The 26,277-nt window shown below is 35.8% G+C and overlaps 1 protein-coding gene across 1 annotated transcript in view; it reads left to right on the top strand.

Annotated features, from left to right (window-relative positions):
* Positions 1 to 26,277, top strand: part of LOC121379703 (transient receptor potential cation channel subfamily M member 2-like) — a 36,463-nt gene that overhangs the window by 1,536 nt on the left and 8,650 nt on the right. The window contains exons 2-14 of the mRNA XM_041508354.1: positions 360 to 439; positions 3,347 to 3,521; positions 7,139 to 7,319; positions 8,005 to 8,171; positions 11,114 to 11,315; positions 11,709 to 11,877; positions 13,986 to 14,142; positions 14,998 to 15,073; positions 15,625 to 15,731; positions 16,000 to 16,134; positions 16,623 to 16,685; positions 19,837 to 19,963; positions 26,071 to 26,232. Of these exons, the coding sequence (XP_041364288.1) occupies positions 360 to 439; positions 3,347 to 3,521; positions 7,139 to 7,319; positions 8,005 to 8,171; positions 11,114 to 11,315; positions 11,709 to 11,877; positions 13,986 to 14,142; positions 14,998 to 15,073; positions 15,625 to 15,731; positions 16,000 to 16,134; positions 16,623 to 16,685; positions 19,837 to 19,963; positions 26,071 to 26,232 (1,801 nt within the window). The remainder of the gene's footprint in view (positions 1 to 359; positions 440 to 3,346; positions 3,522 to 7,138; positions 7,320 to 8,004; positions 8,172 to 11,113; positions 11,316 to 11,708; positions 11,878 to 13,985; positions 14,143 to 14,997; positions 15,074 to 15,624; positions 15,732 to 15,999; positions 16,135 to 16,622; positions 16,686 to 19,836; positions 19,964 to 26,070; positions 26,233 to 26,277) is intronic.

The following is a 26,277-nucleotide window of genomic DNA, read 5'->3' as shown; positions in this document are numbered from 1 at the left end:
TACATGTAGTTACATAAAACCCAACTGTTATGTTCAGTCTGTTCATGCACTTGAATGTTAAATTGTTAAGATTGCTTACAAATGCACACTATACATTATACATTAATAAGTACATGTAGCTTTTCTTCCAGGTTCATTAGATACAAATGTACATGTAGCATACATTTATGAACATGGAATATGTGTGTGCTTTTGGCAAATTGGTAATGACATATCTTCACTACACTATATTCAAATTTAAATATCATTTGGAGATTTGGTGAAACCCCGCTATTGTATACATGTACATACCTACATGTATATATATATACATGTATGTATATATAATTTTTGTATAATATACTATATCTATTTTTCAGGGCAAGATTGCAGATTTCATTAGCAGTAACATAGATCAGAGAGAATGCAACCGGTATGCAAGAAACAGTAAATCAAGAAGGTAATAATTTAAATTATAGAGTTTATAATGTTCACATATTTGAGTTATTAACAGCCAAGTTAAAGGTAACTTGCAAAAACATAACTTTAAAATATTTACCTACATTTTGTACATGTAGTTTAGATAGATATACTGAATTATATGAGATATTTATAACCTGCTGCATCACACCATACTGTATCTTTGTTAATGCACTTCATCCATTAACCATATCCCAACCCTATCCATAACCTTCACCCGATAGTAAATTATGAGTAAATAATAGTGAATTGTGAGTAAATAATAGTGAATTGTGAGTAAATAATAATGATATATAGGATGTTCAGGGTTGAAAACTAGCAGTTGCCCGGTGGCCCGTGGCGACCTTTATTGGCTAAGGGCGACTAAAAATTTAACAAAGTACATAGTCCGTTGGGCAACCATCGATTTTAGTGTCTGGCGAATATGGTACTAGTTAAAAAAGAAACACTGATACTGAATCGAATGTGACAAAACACACCGCGTCTATGTTGGCGTGTACTACAGATCTGGCAGCAGAAGACATAGAACATGTTCTGTTGACAGCGCCAACATAATTAATAAAGATAAATTCAAATAAAAACATATTAATTTATTAAATTTTAAACCCATACTGTCTCAAATAACATTTTATTGGGGGTAAAAGTGCAGTGTAAATTAAACAAAAATTATTTACAAATTACCAACAAACTGCATAGGTTAACTCTTTTTTGTGTGATACAAGTTTTAAGGCAATTGATGGAACATCCAAGGTAATCTGAATGACACAACTGTAATACATGATCAGGGTCGTATATCTCTGCACAAAGCAAATGGGCAAAACAGTGGGTGATTCCATGGATCTCTGTCTAGGAGAACAGCCACTCCCGAGAAAACCATTTGCTGGGAATTTCACCCCTATTGCATCACCACAAAGTTTATTCCATCCCTCAACAAAGAGGACTGCCACTCCCAGACTAGTTTACTAACGCACGCGCAGTTCTACATTTAGTCTGTTTCTACTGCATTATCTTTTACCCTCTATTGAAAATGAGATTTAATATGTTTCATTTAATGGTACTTTGTAAAGAAACATGTTTATTTATACTGGGTTTCTTTTTCTTTTCTTTTTTTTAGTTTGTATGGGTTTAAAACTTACCGTATATCTTCGCCTGTAAGTCGATCTCGGCTATAAGTCGAGTCCCTAATTTCAAGCCCTGAAAACGTATTTTTTTATTGACCCGTTTATAAGTCGACCCATGAAAAACTACTTATAAATATTGAAATATTTCTTATTTTCAGCACATGAGAACAATAATATTTGAACAAAAGAAAATTATTTTACAAACTTCGGTTTTCACGTTTTGTACATCGCAATATGATCAGACTATTCCAATCAAACTATCATTATTACATAGCATCAAAACGAAATATTCCCTTAGTAGAAAGTGAAAGCTGTTTGACTGTTACTGTATAGTACTGTACAGATGGTTTTGTGCACAGACAACAACTTTATTTATAAACACTGACAACAGATCACTACGATAAAACTGAAAGTATCACGTTTTGCCGCCATATTAATACATGTAAGGAGGATAACTCTGGAAAGTACACTGGTTTTTGTACCAAATGATGTGTGTCCCTATTGCTCTAGATAAGTGAACTGCAGAGATCAGTCTATTTTAAGGGAAAGCTTAGTAATATTCATGAAGTTAATCACCGCCAAAACATTGTTTGAACAACCATTAATGCCAGTGACCAGATTTCAAAATAAACTCAGGCAACAGGTAGTTGGTATTGTTTACATTTTTACTATTAGTTATGACTGTTAATTTAACTAAGTGGACTGTTGTCTTGGCATGTGAGTGAGATCGTACGCCTTTTCGCATAACCAAAACCGTTCTAATGCCAAAAAAAATAGGTTATAAAAAATAAATGTGTCAAATTAACATATTTGAGTATAAATACATGGCATACTTCAACAATAAAACTTGTAAAATAATCCCCAAAACAGTAATATTTTTTGGTGAACTTTTTTTACCCTCTTATAAGTCGACCCCCCAAGTTATAAAATAATTTTTGGGTGAAAAAAAATCGACTTATAGGCGAAGATATACGGTAATAACATGTTTTTATATGAATTTGTACTTTATTCATTATGTCCGACAACTGTAAAATAAAATGTGTTGAGTGCGTCGTTAAATAAAACATTTCCTTCCTTCCTTATTCATTATGAAGTTAAACGTCAAGTCATTGGTTTTCTTTAACGCAAACGGTTATTATTCAACAAGAAAACACTCTAGTTTTAATTTTATCTGTGCAGTTAAATTACAATGTGATAATTGGAGGGCTAGTTGAATTTTAGAAGGGCCAGTAAGACTTTTCTTCAACTGGCCCTGCTGGCAACCTTGGTTTTCATGTTAATTTTCAACCCTGTATGTTATGTTGGTGAAGTATTTTCTAAATAAATTTAGTTTTGTTGATGATATGTCACTTCTTTGTCCATCTATTTGTGCATTAAGGAAACGGTTAATCATTTATGAAAAATGTGTAAAAATGATATTATATATACTGTAATACAACACAACTGTTTGTATGTGTATTGATCAGAAACACTGAACTTGGCCAATGTGCCTTCGATATATATATATATATATCTGTGTGTGTGTGTGTGTGTGTATATATATATATATATATATATATATATATATATATATATATATATATATATATATATATATATACATACATGTATATATACATACATGTATATATGTATTTTTTACATCAAGCCTGATTCCCCCTCCCCATCCCCATCCATATATTCAAACTGTATTGAAGGTGTGAAATATATTATAAAATTGTTATTTTTAAATTCTTTTATTATGCGGGTTTTTTTCTGTCCTTTAGTAACGCCTGCCAGTGTGGTCGTGATTTTCACTGGCATGTGGATAAAGGCCTGGAGTGCAACATTGATACAGATCATGACTTCTGGCACCAAAAAACACACACCGAGACTATGGCCTGTGATTCCTTCGGGGAGATCTTCTTTAGAGGTTTCGGTCATGACACACGGAACTCTCCAGTAAGTTTCTTTTTATACGCCCATCTATGATGGGTCGTATTATGGTATGGTGTTGTCCGTCTGTCTGTTAACTTTTTTTTGTCCCAGGACTTCTATATTATGGTAGCCCCACTCCCATAGCTAGTGATATTCAGTGGTGGGCTAGTAAATAACTACTACTGCCATGCCCGATGGCTAGTGAATAAAATTGTCAAATGTTGCAGTTAAGTCTATTTTGTAAATATGAATATCCTGCCTAAACTCCAATCCACCAATGTTAGTGGGGTTTTTAGCACTATTTCCCTTTTTAGATGACATCTGATTATTACTGTTATTTAGTAAAATTGCATTAACTAAAAGTAAAGTAGGGCTAGTGAAGTTTTAATCATGGCTAGTACATTTTTAAAATCACTGATCCCATGGTTAGTGGATTTGATAAACATTCTAGAAGCCCTGCTGTCCAGACCAGATCTTGCATACAAATGCATACAGGACCATCAAACCTCACATATAGGAACAACTTGGGATGGCGGTTTGTCATGTACTATTACTAGGTCACTGTGACCTACTTTTCACGGTCTAGACTCTAATGCACATAACAGTAAATCCTTGTCCAGACCAGATCTTGCATACAGATGCATACAGGACCATCAAACCTCACATGTAGGAACAACTTGGGATGGCGGTGTGTCACGTTCTGTTACTAGGTCACTGTGACCTACTTTTCATGGTCTAATGCACATAACAGTAAATACTTGTCTGGACCAGATCTTGCATACAGATCTTGCATACTATTACTAGGTCATAGTGACGTACCTTTCACGGTCTACTGCACATAACAGTAAATCTTTCTCCAGATCATATCTTGCATACAGTGGCATACAGGACCATCAAACCACATATAGGAACAACTTAGGATGGTGGTTGGTCCAAAACAGACTGTTCATCCCATCCATCCCATTGCAAACATTTCACATAATTAGACTTGAATCATACCTGTAACATATTCATTAATATATACTCTTCAAAAAAAGAAACGCAAAAGGGTACAAATGGGTTATAACTCCGATTTTATGTTTTCTACCGGTTCATGCTTTGTGAATATAAGGTAATTGCATGTCCCAAACACATTCCCACGGTTACATTCGATAAAACGCAGCTACTGTACAATAAAGTTCCAAAATGTGAATATTCGCAAAAACGCAGCCACGTGCAAACCATGTCACCACTGCACGTGCGTTGTCTGCACGTGCAACATGAACACCGACAGTATAAAAGTGCAGGGTGTTCGCTTGCCTGGCCTCTGTATCTGGCCGACAGTTGACAATCCAGGACATGCCACGTCTCAGTGAACCGCAGAGAAACAATGCCATCGGCCGACTAGACGCAGGCGAATCCAGAACGGCCGTTGCCAGGGCATTCCATGTGTCCCCAAGCACCATCTCCAGACTGTGGGACCGTTACCAGCAACATGGATCAACACGTGACCTCCCTAGATCCGGTCGACCACGGGTCACTACCCCAGGGCAGGACCGCTACATCCGGGTACGCCACCTTCGGGAACGATTGACTACTGCCACCTCCACAGCCGCAGCAATACCAGGTTTGCGCAGGATATCCGACCAGACCGTACGGAACCGCCTACGTGAGGTAGGAATTCGTGCCAGACGTCCAGTTCGAGGTGTCATCTTAACACCACAACACCGTCGACTCCGACTGCAGTGGTGCCAGATTCATCGACAATGGCCTCAACTGCGATGGAGACAGGTGTGGTTCAGTGACGAGTCCCGATTTCTGCTCCGACGTCATGATGGAAGATGTCGCGTGTATAGGTGTCGTGGTGAACATTATGCGGCAAACTGCGTGCAGGAAGTGGACAGATTCGGCGGGGGTAGTGTCATGGTGTGGGCAGCCATCTCACACACTGGCAGAACTGACCTGGTCCACGTGCAGGGCAACCTGAATGCACAGGGCTACATTGACCAGATCCTCCGGCCACACATCGTTCCAGTTATGGCCAACGCCAACGCAGTGTTCCAACATGACAACGCCAGGCCTCACACAGCACGTCTCACAACGGCTTTCCTACAGAACAACAACATTAATGTCCTTCCTTGGCCATCGATATCACCGGATTTGAACCCAATTGAGCATCTATGGGACGAGTTGGACCGACAGCGACAACCACAGCCCCAGACCCTGCCCGAGCTGGCAGCAGCCTTGCAGGCCGAGTGGGCCACCATCCTCCGGGACGTCATCCATACTCTGGTTGCTTCAATGGGCAGGCGGTGCCAGGCAGTTGTCAACACACGCGGAGGCCACACCCGGTATTGACTCCAGATGACCTTGACCTTGGTGGTGTGTCCTATCACTTACTCACAATGGACTAGAGTGAATTGTGAACAATCCTGCAACATTTGGTAATTATCGGACTCACCATTCAATAATTAAATCAATTCTCCAAATGTTACGACAATGTGGTTTTGCGTTTCTTCTTTTGAAGAGTATAGATATGGAATATAGATATGATTTTCCATCAAACTCCTGATGGGCATATGATGTACCTCACCGGTACTCTTGTTTAAAGAGTATTTTTGCTGTTTTGGTATTTAAATTTTATAGTCATTAAGACAGTCAAATTTCATTATGAAAGGACAAACCCGACAAATTCAAGATTACAGAGGATTGAGGTATATATATATATATATATATACTCTTCAAAAAAAGTCGGGGAACCTTAAATATTAATGTTAATATCAACTATTAGACCGAGCTCCGCAAAGCTCAATGGGTAGGTGTAAACCACTTGCACCGACCAGTGATCCATAACTGGTTCAACAAAGGCCATGGTTTGTGCTATCCTGCCTGTGGGAAGCGCAAATAAAAGATCCCTTGCTGCTAATTGGAAAGAGTAGCCCATGTAGTGGCGACAGCGGGTTTCCTCTCAAAATCTGTGTGGTCCTTAACCATAATTATGTCTGACGCCATATAACCGTAAATAAAATGTGTTGAGTGCGTCATTAAATAAAACATTTCTTTCTTTCTATTAGACCGAACATACATGTACGTTTTGACCACAGACATCCTAGTAAATAACTTCAGGTCTGTTTATCAACACACCGAAACACATTCCATAGTTGCCCTGTACACGTGCGTGGGGTGTCATTCTCGATTTTGACAATTTCCAGGAAGGTCCATTAATCACTGTGAAACATTATTTCTTTCAATCTTTTTCATTCTGTTGATCATACAGTTGTTATTATTTTGTCTTTAGTTATTTTTATTGTTTCCATTTGCGATTTACCGATTAAAAAAAACGTCAAATTTTAAATTTCACTTCTGACCCCAGTCGTCCTTCAAAATCTTTGGTGGTCATAAAACCTACTGTAATACTGAACTACCAGTTGTAATGTTTGCCCAATTAATTCACTATTATCATATAACCATTCCCCACAGCTAATATACCTTACAATTTTGGCAATTGTAAATTCTTATTGGAGTTCCCCTACTTTTTTTGAAGAGTATTTACTACCAGTATATGTTTTAAAATCTTTAAAAATTTATTATAATTATAACTTAGGTGTTATTTGTTGATGGGCCATCTCTTTTAAAGGTAATAACTCTTGTTTTGGTTTTAGTATGTGCGACTTGATAGTGTTACTGACCTTGAGAATGTCTGGAAAATACTTACCAAGTATTGGCATCTTCCGATTCCAAAACTGCTAATTTCCGTTACGGGTGGTGCCAAGCGTTTTGAGATGAAACCACGGCTAAAGGACATCCTAAAACAGGGCTTGTGTCATGCAGCCGCCAGCACTGGTAAGTTAAACATGTGTTGTCAGTGTAAACTGAAGAATATCTAGGATCGATCCCCATCGGTGGACCCTTTGGGCTATTTCTCTTTCCAGTCAGAGCTCCACAACTGTTGTAACAAAGACCGTGGTATGTACTATCCTGTCTGTGGGATGGTGCATATAAAAGATCCCTTGCTGCTAATCGAAAAGAGTAGACCATGAAGTGGTGACAGCGGGTTTCCCCTCTCAATATCTGTGTGGTCCTTAACTATATGCCTGACGCCATATAACCATAAATAAAATGTGTTGAGTGTGTCGTTAAATAAAACATTTCCTTCCTGAAAATTCTCTACCTAGTTATGTTATATCCATTTTTCGTTAATATAATAAATATAATCTCTTTTACAGGGGTGGGAATTCTCCTTAGATCAGCTGTTTTTTTCTCATGGAACATTGCGTTTCCTTGCATTTTATTCTTTACACTGTTTTTGTTTGTCTTGAATTTTTATATTGATGTTGATCATCACTTTATTTATTTGCATTACCATAGTTTGACATCCAATAGCCGATGTATTTTTCGTGCTGGGGTGTCATTAAACATTCATTCATTCATTCATTCTATTAAATGTTACAGTAGCCGATGAAAGTTACCAGTTGCTGTAATATAATGAGAGTTAGCCTAGTAATTTGTTGTTTTGTAAATGTTTCAGGAGCTTGGATAATTACCGGTGGTACAGGGACAGGAATTATGCAGATTGTTGGAGAAGCGATACATGAATACACGATGGCCCATGGCATTCAAGACCAGAAGCTGGTGGCTCTTGGGATAGCCACATGGGGAATTATATCCAACAGATTCGCATTAGATGGAGAAGGCGTGAGTTTGTAATGCATGTTTGGATGTGTTCCATAAATTATTTAGTATATATACTCTTCAAAAAAAGTAGGGGAACCTGAAATATTAATGTTAATATCAACTATTAGACCGAACATACGTTTTGACCACAGACATCCTAGTAAAGAACGTTCAGGTTTGTTTATCAACACACTGAAACACATTCCATAGTTTGCACATGCATCACGCAGTTGCCCTGTACACGTGCGTGGGGTGTCATTCTCGATTTTGACAATTTCCAGGAAGGTCCATTAATCACTGTGGAACATTATTCCTGTCAGTCTTTTTCATTCTGTGATCATACAGTTGTTATTGTTTTGTGTTGGTCATTTTTATTGTTTGAATTTGCAACTTACTGATAAAAAAACCCGTCAACTTTCAAATTTTACTTCTGACCCCAATCGTCCTTCAAGATCTTTGGTGGTCATAAAACCTACTGTAATACTGAACTACTGGTTGTAATGTTTGCCCAATCAATTCACTTTTATCATATAACCATTCCCCACAGCTAATATATCTTACAATTATGGCAATCGTAAATTCTTATTAGGGTTCCCCTACTTTTTTTGAAGAGTATATATTATGCTCAGATAGTTTTGAGAATGTAGGCATAGTTTTAAACTAAAACAAATGCTGTACACAGGGTGAAAACAAAATGACATCATAAAACAAATAGGGCCAAGTTTACAAAGCCTGTTTTAGACTGACGTGTGTAACTACATACAGTTACTATGCTTAAACACCTGCATTTAAGAAAAACAGGCTTCATAAATTCGGCCCATATTGTTTGCTTGAAAATGTTATAGAAAGAAATGTTTTATTTAACGATGCACTCAACACATTTTATTTACAGTTATATGGTGTCAGACATATGGTTAAGGACCACACAGATATTGAGAGAGGAAACCCGCTGTCGCCACTTCATGGGCTACTTTTTTCGATTAGCAGCAAGGGATCTTTTATACGCACCATCCCACAGACAGGGTAGTACATACCACAGCCTTTGATATACTAGTCGTGGTGCACTGGCTGGAATGAGAAATAGCCCAATGGGCCCACCGACGGGGATCGATCCCAGACCGACTGTGCATCGAGCGAGTGCTGTACCACTGGGCTACGTCCCACCCTGAAAATTTTATAGAGAACAAAGTACCCTTCTCAAGTTCCTTAACATATGGTAACCTCAGTGACCATTTTCATCTTCTTTCACTGCCAGTATGAGCTGTATAATATTATGACTTACAGTACCTTTGGAAATTGGTGGGAGTAGAGGTTTGATGTTAGAGGTGGTGGTGATAAAATATGTATCCTAATACGTGGGTCATGATATGATATGTGATAAGTAAATTTATCCTATAATGTCTTACATTTTCAGTGCAATCAGTGATATTTTTCAGATCACATACTTTAAGAATTTGATAACTTTGCAAATTAGATGTAGATTAGTCGAGGTCTCGGCACTAGGTTTATTGACATTTAAGCAAACGTACTTGGGTGACACTCCATGATTGACGTATGCATTCATAGTCATCAAATAAAAACATTTCAATGGCAGTTTGACACTGAAAGCTGTCCAGCGTTCAGAAAACAAAAAACGTTAGGCATAACTTTATTTTGATGTAAGGACATCCAAAATGACGTCATTTCCATTCAAAAATACACCGCGCCACATATTCTTACGTCATTGGAATATCTAGTAATGGCGGACTGGAATTAAAGTTGCTTGTACAGTTTACAAAAACATGTTGTATTAAGCTTGAGCTTATATGATAAAGAGATTATTACCCTCGTGTATTTCGGTATCGTCAATATCATATATTAGGAATAAAAATAATGTATTATGCTTGCCAGAGACTCACATAATACAATTTTTATTCCTAATATTTGATGTTGACGATACCGAAAAACACTGGTAATAACCTCTATTTATCCTATAACTTACCCATGATATCCATGTCATAAACCCATTTGATATTTACCATTATTAACTCGGTTAATAATGTCTTGCTGTGAATGGGTCATTTGTTTACAACCAACAAGACTTGTATACCTGAGCATAATGTTTTGATGAGATTTAGTTGAAGTGTGTGACGTCAAACTTTTATTTGTGCTAATCGCGATGCAACTTCAGAACTTTGATTTACTAAATATCAAATAAAAATGTTATTTTAAAAGTGTTATAGGATAAATAGAATTCACTACTCGTGTTTTTTTAATATATAAAGTATCCATCTCTTAGTTAATCTGTATTTGTCTCGGCAGAGCCTTGACAAATACCGATTAATATAGACTCGGTTGATATTTTACATATTATAAACACTACTGATGAGTCCTCTATGTAAAGTATGTATTCCATTCACAAGTAAAAACCATCTTTTCATGTGACATGTACTAGATCCTCTTGCCACTTGTATGGTATTTCTGTCTAAAACTTAGTCTCTTGCTTGAAGTACATGTAAAGAAACTCAGTAGTACAACTTGGGCATGTATATGCATGTAAGTCCATACATTTTCACATCATCTTTTTTATGAAAACTATTAAAAATTAAAACAGGTACATGTATGTATTGTGACACATCTGCCATAAATTATTGCATTGTAGTGTAGACCTCATATCACGATACAATACCGTATCGTCATATCTTTACACTCTTACATGGGAGTAGTAAAGACTGTATGTATATATCTGTCAGTGGCAGATCCAGAAAATCTATTTAGGGGTGCGCCCAATAACATGAGGCGGAATGCCAAGGGAACTTTGGGAGAGGTTTGGAGGGGAATCATAAAAAAAATGAAAATTAATATATAATAAAATTATAAATGTTGCAAAATTTATGGGGGGTGGGCCCCTGGGGCCCCCACCCCCCTAGATCCGCCTCTGTCTGTTATGCTGATCTCATATTTTTAGTGGACTTATGTTTCAGGACATGGGCCTGTTTCCAGCAACCTATGCCATTGAAGATGTCCAGGCTGACACACGAGGAGCCCCACTAGATCACAACCACACTCACTTCATACTCGTCGACAATGGCACAGAGAACATATATGGAGGGGAGATCAAGTTCCGAACTGCCCTGGAAAGTTACATATCGAAAAAGGTGGAAACAGGAGTGGCTCAAAACCAGAGTACGTCTGATTAGTTTTGACTGCAAATAGAGTGTTATATGTTTTAAGCTGTGTGCTGTGCTGTGGCCCTCGCATACATTTGTTCTTCGATAAAACCATTTTGATCATTTTGGTGGGTTTTAAATTAGATTTTTGTAAAAAAATGAAATACCTCTCTTGGCATTTGGTAACTTCCTGATAATTATATCTAAACAACTGTCTCAACTTATTACAATGCCTTTATACATGTTGTTTATTAGTATCACATTGGGGTTTTTGGGGTTTTTTAAAAATAATATTATTTTCTTTTATTATAAATAAATGACATTCTATAAATTGTTTTATCGAGAGATTTTTAGAATACTAAATTGCTAGTTGTTGACATCATATTGTCAGTGTTTTATTTTCTATCAGGTGTTCATGTTCCCAATGTTCTCTTGGTTGTGGAAGGTGGAGTGAACACCATGGCAACCGTCCGTGAGTCCGTCCATCAACAGACACCTGTTGTTGTTATTGAGGGAACGGGGAAGGCAGCTGACTTTATCTCGCAGGGCTTCAGACATAGTCAGCCGAATAAGAAAGAGTTGGTTTTGATTTTTAACTTCTTTACTGTTTTCATTAAAGTCTTATTTCAATAATATATCAATTAAAAAAATTGAAATAAAAACTGAATCTTTTAAATTGTATGTCTCAAAGTGTGTGAAAAATATAAGGTTGTAAATAGCCTTAAAAAAAACGGGCAGGGAAGTAAAATAGATAATCAGGACACAGTAATAAAGAATCTTCTCCAGCTAGACTTAAAAAACAACAACTTTTAAACTAGATAAAGTACTTTATTTTATTCCTTGCCCATGCCCCTCCCAGCTCCCACGCTAGTTAATGGTTAGAAGTAGGGGAAGGGGGGCAACCCCTGCAATTACCAATGACAATGAGCAAAGCCATGGAGTTTTTAATTCTCCAGAGCAATTTTTTGTTGTGGATTGTATTCAGTGTTTTTTCCATGTCATGTTTTTTTTGCTGTAGACATGTTTTTTAAGTACAGGGGTTGAAGGTGAAGCAACGTTTTTTCCATCCACACTATGTCGTACTCATATCAGAGTTCTATTAAGTGTTAGTGAATTTTGAAGTCCTTTAAAAAACAAACATTTGGCTCACACAGTACAATAAAATGTTTTATTGTTGATTTGTCAAAGGGAGTAGTATGTGCTGTCTTGTCTGTGGTAGAGTGCTCACACATAAAATGTTTTATTGTTGATTTGTCAAAGGGAGTAGTATGTGCTGTCTTGTCTGTGGTAGAGTGCATACACATAAAATGTTTTATTGTTGATTTGTCAAAGGGAGTAGTATGTGCTGTCTTGTCTGTGGTAGAGTGCTCACACATAAAATGTTTTATTGTTGATTTGTCAAAGGGAGTACCGTATATCTTCGCCTGTAAGTCGATCTCGGCTATAAGTCGAGTCCCTAATTTCAAGCCCTGAAAACGTATTTTTTTATTGACCCGTTTATAAGTCGACCCATGAAAAACTACTTATAAATATTGAAATATTTCTTATTTTCAGCACATGAGAACAATAATATTTGAACAAAAGAAAATTATTTTACAAACTTCGGTTTTCACGTTTTGTACATCGCAATATGATCAGACTATTCCAATCAAACTATCATTATTACATAGCATCAAAACGAAATATTCCCTTAGTAGAGAGTGAAAGCTGTTTGACTGTTACTGTATAGTACTGTACAGATGGTTTTGTGCACAGACAACAATTTTATTTATAAACACTGACAACAGATCACTACGATAAAACTGAAAGTATCACGTTTTGCCGCCATATTAATACATGTAAGGAGGATAACTCTGGAAAGTACACTGGGTTTTGTACCAAATGATGTGTGTCCCTATTGCTCTAGATAAGTGAACTGCAGAGATCAGTCTATTTTAAGGGAAAGCTTAGTAATATTCATGAAGTTAATCACCGCCAAAACATTGTTTGAACAACCATTAATGTCAGTGACCAGATTTCAAAATAAACTCAGGCAACAGGTAGTTAGTATTGTTTACATTTTTACTATTAGTTATGACTGTTAATTTAACTAAGTGGACTGTTGTCTTGGCATGTGAGAGATCGTACGCCTTTTCGCATAACCAAAACCGTTCTAATGCCAAAAAAAATAGGTTATAAAAAATAAATGTGTCAAATTAACATATTTGAGTATAAATACATGGCATACTTCAACAATAAAACTTGTAAAATAATCCCCAAAACAGTAATATTTTTTGGTGAATTTTTTTTACCCTCTTATAAGTCGACCCCCCAAGTTATAAAATAATTTTTGGGTGAAAAAAATTCGACTTATAGGCGAAGATATACGGTAGTATGTGCTGTCTTGTCTGTGGTAGAGTGCATACACATAAAATGTTTTATTGTTGATTTGTCAAAGGGAGTAGTATGTGCTGTCTTGTCTGTGGTAGAGTGCATACACATATAAAGATCCCTTGGTGCTAATGGAAAAATGTAGCAGGTTTTCTCTGAAGATTATTTGTCAACATTACCAAATGTTTAACATTCATGAGCATATGATTAATTAATTGATGTACTTTACTGGTGTAGTTAAAAAAACATAAACTATACTTGGGAAAAATTAGTGTCAATGATCTTTAAAGTTGTGATTTATGTAATTATGTTTTAGTCCTGAGAAGACAGACTTTCCCAAGGAATTTGATGAATACATGAAAGAGAAGGCCCGGAAAATGTTTGTTTGGGATAAGCAAACTGAGAACGACAAGGAGAAAAAAATCTATGAATGCCTTCATAGCTTGAAAGAATTGTTACAGTACAGGAGACTGGTATGTAGATATATTTTTAAAACTGATATTTGTTATTCCACCTTTGTTTTTGGCTTTTTTATTTTTTACAGTTTTATTTTACTGTTTTATTATTCAATTTGGTATCATTGTCGTAAGTTGTCGTTCAGTTATTATGCTACAATTATTTTGTACAATTTGATAAATTCACTAAAAATTTAAAATCTTAAACAATATTACACATCACGCATTGTACATGTATTTGGTGATTATGTCATAATCACATCATATAAAAACTAGATAATATATATTACGTACTATTGGAGGTGGGAGAGTGGGGTTGTGCTAAAGAATGTATTTGTTAATGTTTAAATTAATATTATACTCCACAAAATTAATTAAGGGCCAGTAGCCTTTTTGGAATTTCTTTGCTAGTGTCGCATTATTTTGGTCACAAATGACTTCTAAACATTGTTTCAGTAAAGTTTGAACTGTGATACACACAAAAATCTTGCACCTGATGGGTTTTCGTGTATTTATGAAAACTGCCGAAAAGCTATTCGGCTAGTATTCATTATGTATTGGTTGGTAATTTGGTAATAATACTTGTTATTTTATTTGCTCTAAATGATTCATTTAAGTCTTTAATTTTTAGGACATGCCATCGATACCTTACAGTAGAAGAAACCACAACGTTTTAGACTTTATTTAAAGAAAAATACCAAAGATATCTACAGGCCCTTAACTAATTTGTTGAGTATTATGATATGTACATGTATTTGGATGTTTAGATTGCTATTTATTTGATATTACATGTATGTAGAACCATTTTTGTGAAGTCTAGCTATCACTGCACAATACCATGCCTAACTTTGTAAGAATATTTTACCATTTCAGATTAATATTTTCAACCTTGAATCAGCTTATTCCAACAAGGATATTGATCGAGCCATTTTGTATGCGCTACTTAAAGGTGAGATGTACACTACAAACACACGTATACGGGTCAGTGTCATACCTTATAATTTCAGGGAACAATATTTCCACATTTTAGGTAACCGGAAGTTGATTCACAGTTTTGCATACTAGGTAACTGAATGTTGATTTCAATGAATGATATAACTGGTGAGTTACCAAACCCTAACAGGGAATATTTTGTCACATCGCGATTCGTTACACAAGTTTCAGAGATTGTTACATCATATTAAAACATTAAATAGTAGTTGCTAATCAGTTGACTAGAAATATTACTAATCAAAATTTTGAAAGCAAAATGTTCCCTGCCTAACTCACTTACAAGTGCAACATTCTGTACTCCATATTTTACATTTAAAATTACTTTTTAAGTTAACTGATTTTTCATTCATGGTAGTATTTTAACTGTTTGGCAGTTTGCATGAATGTGAAGTTACAAGCAAACAAGGGACAGTTAGCATGAAATATTGTGCCGTGTCATTAGTGGGAATATGATATAGCTCAGTGCCAGAGTGCCCACTTGAATATGTGTATCATTTTGTTTTTTAGCCAACAAATCCAATGCTAATTCCCAGCTTGCATTAGCTCTTGCCTGGAATCGCTGTGACATTGCTAGAGAAGAAATATTTAGTATAGAAAATCGGAACTATTGGAAGGTACATGTTGTGGTTTTAATCTGTTCTTGAATACTTAAGTTAAGTCAAGGCCATGTTTTGGTCGTTTGTTTTTTTATTCATTAATTTATTCAGTTTCTGTTTTCATTCTATTTATTAATATAATAATAGTAAGAAGAATTATGGCTGACAAAAAAAAAAAAAAACAGTGTAACTGTCTGGTCACAGCAAACATTACGTTGTTTTTTTTAAATTGTGACCTAGTATTAATATTTACAACATTGCTAAGCTTTTTATTTTTATTTTTCAGCAAATTGACCTGTATGATGCCATGGTGACAGCCCTAGTTGAAAACAAAGTGGACTTCGTACAGCTGTTTATTGACAATGGGGTGGACTTCAAGAAGTTTCTCACTGTTTCAACTCTGTGGAATCTGTATTGCAATGTAAATGACTGTTTTTATCTTTGTTAAATAATTGTGTGGCAAATGTATGGATATTGAAAAATAAATTACTTTAGTTCATACATTAAATATATGAGTGTTTTAAATACATATATGTAGATAATCTTGCCATTAGACATTTTTATAATGTCTAGATTTTTCAAAAAATCATTTCCTTTCCTTGGATGTAAAGTTCATAGTAACACCATACTTTTCACGACCCTGCAAAGTTATCCATATTTTTAATCTCACCTTTATGAACTAAACAGGCGAGATATAGGCACATGTATTACTTTTCCAACTGAGGACATCAACGTTTGCCTTGTGTTTTAGCATTTACACATGTAGCTCCATTTCTTACAAACTATAAGTCGTAGATCGATGCACTTTTTTTTTTTAATGAATATCTATGGATGCAACTATTAGTGTCACCGAATATGTTAAATTTTATGGTGGCGAGATATTTAATTGCATGGAATTCTTGTTTACAGGTAATCACTGACAAGACAGACACTCAGGCTGAGATATTCCGCAACCTCATCGCCTACCTGAAGGTGAGTTTAACCAGTAGCAGTTCCATGTCGACATCATTCACAATCAGGGGTGGGATTTAGCTCAGTCAGTTGAGGTGCTTGCATCGCATGATTGAATCACCTCGATGGATCCATTCAGCTGATTGTCAATGATTTTTCTCTTTCCAACCAGTGCACCACAACTGGTCAAGGATGATAGTGGTTTCCTGTCGGTGGACCCACTGGGCTATTTCTAAAAGCCAGTGCTCCATTAACTCGTGTAACAAAGGCCGTGGTATGTCACTATCCTGTTTGACATCCAATGTCGATGCATATAATCAAGCTCCCTTGCTGCTAAACAAAACAAATTTAGCTCATTTGAATTCACGACAGCGGCAGAGCTTTCTCTCTCATATCCTGTGTGGTATGTCCCCCATAAGGGGTGCTTGTTGTTTGTTAACTTCAGCTGGCAGTAAATGTGTTGGGTGGATCAGTTGGGAAATAAAACATTTCCTTCAATTCTAATGGCTTATTTTCCAACCAGTGCACCACCTCTGGTGTACTACGTGTCTTGAATTGGTCGGGGTATCAAATGTTTGCACAGTGCTAGAAAATAGCCGATGATTAATTAGATTAATCAATGTGCTCTAGTGTGTTGTTAAACATAATGTATGCGTAACAAAGTTTCATTCACAATCATAACAGTGGCAGGGATTTTCATTGTCATAGTCCTGTGCTAGTATGTCCCATAAGGGGAGCTTTCCGTTTGTTGCCATTTCACGTTGTATCAGTTTGTCAGCGTGGATCAAATTTGGGAGCAGCTGGAATTTATTTTAAGGGTGCAATAAATAATCTAATGGTTATACTTGTTTAAAGGCACATACCCTAGTTTCTAAACACTAAGGCATATTTTTGACTATTGTAGCCGTTTTTGACAACTGTAATCATACTTTACTTAGATTTTATTGTTTAGATTATCAATTTCCGCTGTACATTCGAAGTGCTTTTGGTCATCCTGGTGTTTTAATGTCACAAAATGCATTGGTTCTCATATGCTATCCTGCCTGTGGGAAGTTTAAAAACGCACGTGCGTCTGAGAAGTAACAGTTATGGAGTCGAGTGTTAGTCTATTTTTAGAGGGTATTTCACCATTTTAAAGTCACAGACTCGTGTTTTACTCAGTTGTAACTTTATCCAAATGTGTTATACATGTAAGCTTGTAGATTAACTAAGCTTATTGTTAATTTTCACAGGTTGAAACTAGGGTCTGTCCCTTTAATAGATACAATGTAAATGTCTCCAGACAGTACTGCATTATGTGTATACAGTAACATACTACAGTGAAACCTGTCTATACTGGAACAATGGTTATACTTGTTTAACAGATACAATGTAAATGTCTCTAGACAGTACTGCATTATGTGTCTACAGTAACATACTACAGTGAAACCTGTCTATACTGGAACATGCCGGAAACCTAACATTCATCCGATTTAGACAGGATCCAGTGTTTATAGGGTCACATTTTTAGAATTTAGAAAACTGGTCCAGTTTAAACATGGTTCACTGTATAACTGTAACATTCACTATTCCACCTACCTCTGCTTATTCTTGCTCTCTCTTGTATCACCAGCCTTATAACTCTCGGCTCACTTTCCAACCCATCTCTCTTTGTTCGACCCTTTTTAACATGTCTGCCCTCACCAGAATCTCATGCATCCTCACATCCGCACCACGTGCGATGATTCATTTAGAACTCTGGTCCAGATATAACAATATATAAACCTGTTTCATTGTATAATGTAACATTCCGTACACATAATAACCTCTGCGCATCTTGCATAACAATAGTATCACCATTTTTATGAAGTGGGTGCTCACTTTCATCAGCCCATCTTGCTTGTTTGAGCAAGGTGGATGACATGTCATATATTGCCCTCACCAGAATCTCATGCATTGATACAACCGTACTGCGTGCGTGATTCATTTTACAGCAAACTCTGGTCCAGTTTTAAACATGTTTCACTGTATAACTGTGAACATTCACTATTCCACTAAGTATGCTTATTCTTGCTGCATATTTTGTATCACCAGCCTTATAACTCTCGGCTCACTTTCCAACCCATCTCTTCTTGTTCAACCCTTTTTAACATGTCTGCCCTCACCAGAATCTCATGCATCCTCACATCCGTACCACGTGCGATGATTCATTTTAGAACTCTGGTCCAGTTTTAAACATGTTTCACTGTATAACTGTAACATTCACTATTCCACCTACCTCTGCTTATTCTCGCTCTCTCTTGTATCACCAGTCTTATGACTCTCGGCTTACTTTCCAACCCATCTCTCCTTGTTCAACCCTTTTGAACATGTCTGCCCTCACCAGAATCTCATGCATCCTCACATCCGTACCACATGCGATGATTCATTTTAGAACTCTGGTCCAGTTTTAAACATGTTTCACTGTATAACTGTAACATTCACTATTCCACCTACCTCTGCTTATTCTTGCTCTCTTTTGTATCACCAGCCTTATAACTCTCGGCTCACTTTCCAACCCATCTCTTCTTGTTCAACCCTTTTTAACATGTCTGCCCTCACCAGAATCTCATTCATCCTCACATCCGTACCACGTGCGGTAATTCATTTTAGAATTTAGAAAACTCTGGACCTAGAAACTTAGCCAGTTTTGACAGGATTCCCATTTTTTTCCGGGTCCAGTTTAAACAGGTTTCACTGTATAACAATAGAAACCAAACTTTTTGAAGTGGATGCTTAATGTTCAACAGTGACATTTGCTTGGTTTGAGCAAGGTGGAAGACACTGTCATACATTGTTATGTCTATATGCTAGGTATTGATACAACATTACTGGATGTCTGGTGTCTTTTTCCAGCAAACCTGGACATCATATATCTTGTGTCGATTGACGGGCAACTGTGAAAATTATCACAATGTGTTGAAATATGTTATGGTCATATCTTTAAATTAGGTATTGATGCAGCATTACTAACTGCATGTCTGGTGTCTTTTTACAGCAAACCTGGGCATCATACATACATTTGTATATATCTTGTGTCGATTGACGGGCAACTGTGAAAATTATCACAATGTGTTGAAATAATTTATGGTCATGTCTGTAAATTAAGTATTGATGCATCATTACTAACTGCATGTCTGGTGTCTTTTTACAGCAAACCTGGGCATCATATATCTTGTGTCGATCGACGGGCAACTGTGAAAATTATCCAGACCTGTTGAGATACGTCAGCAAAGTGGTAGTCTACTTGCTCAAGGATCAAGCTGTGGATCTCTATTCAGGTATGGCATTCTTGTGGTGGCAGCGGGTTTCTTCTCACTATCTAGACCTGGCTCTGTGCTTATGAAACCATAAGAGTTTAGACTCAAGACTCTTATTAGAATGGAGGGCGGGACGTAGCCCAGTGGTAAAGCGTTCGCTTGGTGTGCGATCGGTCTGGGATCGATCCCCGTCGGTGGGCCCATTGAGCTATTTCTCGTTCCAGCCAGTGCACCACGACTGGTATATCAAAGGCCGTGGTATGTGTTATCCTGTCTGTGGGATGGTGCATATAAAGATCACTTGCTGTTAATCGAAAAGAGTAGCAGGTTTCCTCTCACAATATCTGTGTGCTCCTTAACCATATGTCCGACGACATATAACCGTAAATAAAATGTGTTAAATAAAATAAAACATTTCCTTCCTTATAATAGAGTGTGATAGTTTAATGCCATGGCCGCATTATACTCATGCATATGATGTCATTAGATATTTGACTCATTATAAGCACACGGCCAAGTGTTGAAATAGTTGTAGTTTAAAATGGGGTAATGTGTTGTTACACAAACATTTCTTTCCTTTTCCTGACTGGTATATCAAAGGCTGTGGTATATGCTGTCCTGCTGTTGTAAAGAATCATAAAATTTTTTCCTTAGTGTTGTAGTAGAAGTATCCCATTTTGTGAAAATAGTGTTATAATAGAATCTTTATACAGCTTGTTTGTCATTATTTTATGAAACGAATGTCAGGATTCTTGAATTGCCATTAGTGAGAGCGAGAATCTTCATTCATTTTGACACAAGTTTTGTAAAAATCTTCCTACAATTTTGTCATTAGTGTTGTAAAGAATCTTCCTTCTTTATTTTTGTCATTAGTGTTGTAAAGAATCTTTTTTTTTTTTGTCAATTAGTGTTGTAAAGAATCTTCCTTCAATTGTAATTATTAGTGTTGTAACGAATCTTCATTTTTCCGTCATTAGTGTTGTAAAGAATCTTCCTTCAGAGCTCAGAGTGTTGTAAAGCCGCTTCCTTATTTTATGACATTAGTGTTGTAAAGAATCTTCCTTCATTTTTGTCATTAGTGTTGTAAAGAATCTTCCTTCATTTTTGTCATTAGTGTTGTAAAGAATCTTCCTTCATTTTTGTCATTAGTGTTGTAAAGAATCTTCCTTCATTTTTGTCATTAGTGTTGTAAAGAATCTTCCTTCACTTTTATCATTAGTGTTGTAAATCATCTTCCTACATTTTAGGCATTAAAGTTGTAGTCTTCAGCGATAAGTCATCCTTCTTCATTTTTGCCATTAGTGTTGTAAAGAATCTTCCAACCACCATCATTAGTGTTGTAAAGAATCTTCCTTCATGTCATTAGTGTTGTAAAGAATCTTCCTTCATTTTTGTCATTAGTGTTGTAAAGAATCTTCCTTCATTTTTGTCATTAGTGTTGTAAAGAATCTTCCTTCATTTTTGTCATTAGTGTTGTAAAGAATCTTCCTTCATTTTTTCATTAGTGTTGTAAAGAATCTTCCTTCATTTTTGTCATTAGTGTTGTAAAGAATCTTCCTTCATTTTTTCATTAGTGTTGTAAAGAATCTTCCTTCATTTTATCATTAGTGTTGTAAAGAATCTTCCTACATTTTTGTCATTAATGTTGTAAAGAATCTTCCTTCATTTTTGTCATTAGTGTTGTAAAGAATCTTCCTTCATTTTTGTCATTAGTGTTGTAAAGAATCTTCCTTCATTTTTGTCATTAGTGTTGTAAAGAATCTTCCTTCATTTTTGTCATTAGTGTTGTAAAGAATCTTCCTTCATTTTAGGCGAGTCATTAGTGTTGTAAAGAATCTTCCTTCATTTTTGTCATTAGTGTTGTAAAGAATCTTCCTTCATTTTTGTCATTAGTGTTGTAAAGAATCTTCCTTCATTTTTTCATTAGTGTTGTAAAGAATCTTCCTTCATTTTTTTGTCATTAGTGTTGTAAAGAATCTTCCTTCATTTTTGTCATTAGTGTTGTAAAGAATCTTCCTTCATTTTTGTCATTAGTGTTGTAAAGAATCTTCCTTCATTTTTGTCATTAGTGTTGTAAAGAATCTTCCTTCATTTTTGTCATTAGTGTTGTAAAGAATCTTCCTTCATTTTTGTCATTAGTGTTGTAAAGAATCTTCCTTCATTAGTGTTGTAAAGAATCTTTTCATTAGTGTTGTAAAGAATCTTCCTTCATTTTTGTCATTAGTGTTGTAAAGAATCTTCCTTCATTTTTTTTGTCATTAGTGTTGTAAAGAATCTTCCTTCATTTTTTCATTAGTGTTGTAAAGAATCTTCCTTCATTTTTTTCATTAGTGTTGTAAAGAATCTTCCTTCATTTTTTTCATTAGTGTTGTAAAGAATCTTCCTTCATTTTTTTCATTAGTGTTGTAAAGAACTTTCCATAATGTTTTCACTTATGCTGAAGATCCTTTGTCTGCACGTGGTAAGTTTTTGCTAATATCTGCAACATGTTTATAACACTTTAAAAAAAATGCACACAGTTTGGTGTGAGGAACACAACTGCACCGATTGGGATGAGGTTTGCACATTTCAACTTTTTCACATTGCTTAATCTCCATATCTTTGTGTTGGGTCACTTTTCTATGGTTTTCATAGCAAAAATAAAAATCGGCTTGTTGACAACAAGAGAATATATATGTCAAAATAACTGAAATAAGGAAGTCTCTGCAAGTTTTATGTATAGAAATGAGTCTATAATTATTCATGGTTTTACTGTTACCTGTTATATAAATCCATTATTAAAAAAATCCAAAGAGGTGGCATATTTTCATAGAGAATAACTGGTTAATAACATAAGATATCGGCTTTATCCTTGGAAGGTAAGAATGGGATAAAGTGAACCTAATATATAGTTTATTATCTGAATGTGAGTGCGAGTGCCAAACAAAATATTATCACGTGAGTTTGCAAATTGTTTTATAAATACAATAATATTATCAGTCTATAAATGATGGCAGTAATGTGAAATTGTTACAAAATATATGTGAATCAGTACAATGATTATTTGAACTATATCAAATGACAATATTTCAAATCTTACTAGGAACATATAACTGGAAATTGGTTCACATACTTTTGTTTCTAACTATTAAGAAATAAGTTATTCCCTTTAATGTTTGAAGGATTGCAGGATAAAATATTAAGTTAATGACCTACAGAATGTAGGATATAAGCTTCAGGCCAAATGGGAAATTCTCAGTTCTTTCCTATGCTTGTTTTCACCTTGCACATAACCATGTACACGTTTGTGAGAGAGAAATTATACTTGTGTAATTACACGTACTTGTATTGTACAGTTGATCACAATGAAAAAAAATCTAATAGTATAAAAAAAATCTGATTATTTATGATTTATTATTATTTTAATTGGAACAAGGTGAGTCATATTTTGTACTGATGGCCTACTGTTCTTGTTTCTGGTAACCCTCGATTGATTTGAAAAGTATGTTAATTTGTGTACTTACATAGTTTTGACAATCAATAGCCGATGTATTTTTCATGCTGAGGTAATCGTTACAAATCTATTCTAACCTGTTGTAAAAAAATGAAATGCATTTTTTTAAAAAAAAAAAATTTGCAGGGAGTTAAATCATTTTTAAAATCAAGATTTGGTAAAATAAAAAGAAAACAACTCTGTGTGAAAGTACAGAATGGGAATTTCCCATTCGGCATGTAAATGATAAAAGCTTGAAATATCCAGGGCTGTAGCTAGGATTTTGTAAGGTCGTTAACTTAATATTGTTTTTTCCTGCAATTATTAAACATTGAAGGGAATAACTGACTGTTTCTTCGGAATTCAATGAAAAGTACATGTACAGTATATCTACCAACTTTCAGACAACAATAGTAAGATTTATATAACCACATCCCTGATATGGTTCAGATAAACCACTGCTACATGTATAATCATTGTACTGAGCACACTATTTTGTGAACATTTTCACATTACTGCCATCATTTATAGTTTTTAGGATCATTTTATTGACAGTATTTATAAACAGGCCTTTGCGAATCACATTCAGAGCACTAAACTAAACGAACTATATATTACTTAGGTCCATGGATAAAGTTCTTTTCCTATGCTTATTGTCACCTTGCACATGTATAACCATGTACACATGTTTGGGAGAGAGAAATTATACTTGTGTACTTACATGTACTTGTATTGCTGATCATAAAGAAAAGTTGTAATTGTTTTAATTAAGTTGCTACTGGTATGAAAAAAACATGTAAATTATATTTATGATTTATTATTATTCTAATTTGCAAAATGAGTTGAGTCAATTTTTCACTGATGGACATACTGTTCTTGTTTTTGGTAATATCCTGGTGAATTCTAGAGTGTATGTTAATTTGGATAATTACATAGTTTGACATCCAATAGCTAATGTAATTTTTGTGCTGGGGTGTTGTTAAACATCTATCCTATTCTACTGTGTACATGGTATGAAAGGTTTTGGGAAAAAATAAGAACAGTAAAAAAATACAGATTAAATGTTTTACAGAAGAAAAGAAAGAAACTGTTTTATTTAACGACGTACTCAACACATTTTATTTATGGTTATATGGCATCAGACATATGGTTACGGACCACACAGATTTTGAGAGGAAACCCGCTGTCGCCACTACATGGGCTACTCTTTCCGATTAGCAGCAAGGGATCTTTTATTTGCACTTCCCACAGGCAGGATAGCACAAACCATGGCCTTTTTTGAACCAGTTATGGATCACTGGTCAGTGCAAGTGGTTTACACCTACCCATTGAGCCTTGCGGAGCACTCACTCAGGGTTGGGAGTCGGTATCTGGATTAAAAATCCCATGCCTCGACTGGGATCCGAACCCAGTACCTACCAGCCTATAGACCAATGGCCTAACCACGACACCACTGAGGCCAGTGTTTTACAGAAGATTCAAACATGTAAATGGTAAACGGTTGAAGTAAAAAAAAAAAAATGAAACAGTGGTGATAAACATCAGTAAAATTATGGGAGTGCTTGACTGGAAGGTTAGAATTCAGTGAAAACTATATTCTAAAATCTACCAATCCTACAAAATTTGAACATAAGCCTTATTTTTGTTGGTAAATATATCTCCACTGATGTTTTTAGAGTACTGCATAAATTGCATTTGCTCGGCACCGGGTGTTTGTGTATATATACTAACATCCGCCATCTTTGATTCTGCACACACCGCCTCCAGGTTGGGAATTGTTGCAGTCCAGTTGCTACTGACTTCTGTGTTACTCATTTGGAATTCCAATTATTTTCGATTTCTAGCATTTGCAAAATGAGTTTGCCCAATCTCAGACCTACTGTAAATGTATTCTGTGGGTGGAATATGGCTCAGTGGTAGAGTGCTTGCCTAAAGTAGGATTATTCATATGACTGATCACCCTTGGTGGATCCACGTGGTGTTTTACCCATATCAACCAATGCCCCATGACAGGCAATGGTAAGTGCAGTCCTGTCTATGGGAAAGTGCACACAAAAGGACAGAAATTTATGTTTATTCCTATAAGGTGATATGATAGGAAGGAAGAAAATGTTTTATTTAATGATGCACTCAACACATTTTATTGTATGGTTATATGGCATCAGACATATTGTTACGGACCACACGTATATTGAAAGAGGAAACCTGTTGTCAATTAGCAGCAAGGGATCTTTTATATGCACCATCCCACAGACAGGATAGGACATACCACGGCTTTTGTTACACCAGTTGTGGAGCACTGGCTGGAACAAGAAATAGCCCAATGGGTCCACCGACGGGGATCGATCCTGGACCAACCGCACATCAAGTGAACACTTTACCACTGGGCTACGTCCCGCCCCTGTGATATGATAGAGCCACATGCCCTGATCAGATATTTACATGCAGACGAGACCTGTGTAGCTCATTAACTTAAATATTTTACATGTAGACGAGACCTGTGTAGCTCATTAACTTAAATATGTGATGTATTAATTTGTGTTCAACTAAGCCTTATTTCTGAAGTTGGGCTAAATATTCATGAAAAGAAAAAAAAAATCAAAATTTTCTCCAGTGTTTACCATTTATAATTATTTTAAAATAACATATTTTTAATATTTTTTTGCAGAAGGAAGCTCCACTAACCGGAGAGTTAAAAGAAAGTTTAAAGAAAAGGCCGACTTTGAAAATCCGGAACAGGATCTATTTATTTGGGCCGTCCTCTTTAACCGCAAGGAACTGGCAGCTCTGTTTTGGCAGCTTGGGAAGAGTCAGTTAGGTAATTTGGACAGAGAATTATACAAAATACTGTTTGTGTAGATTT

This window comes from Gigantopelta aegis, chromosome 8, assembly GCF_016097555.1.
Source record: "Gigantopelta aegis isolate Gae_Host chromosome 8, Gae_host_genome, whole genome shotgun sequence".
Classification (NCBI taxonomy): Eukaryota; Metazoa; Mollusca; class Gastropoda; order Neomphalida; family Peltospiridae; genus Gigantopelta; species Gigantopelta aegis.
Note: the sequence above shows the minus strand (reverse complement) of the source record. Positions and strands in the feature narration are given on the sequence as shown.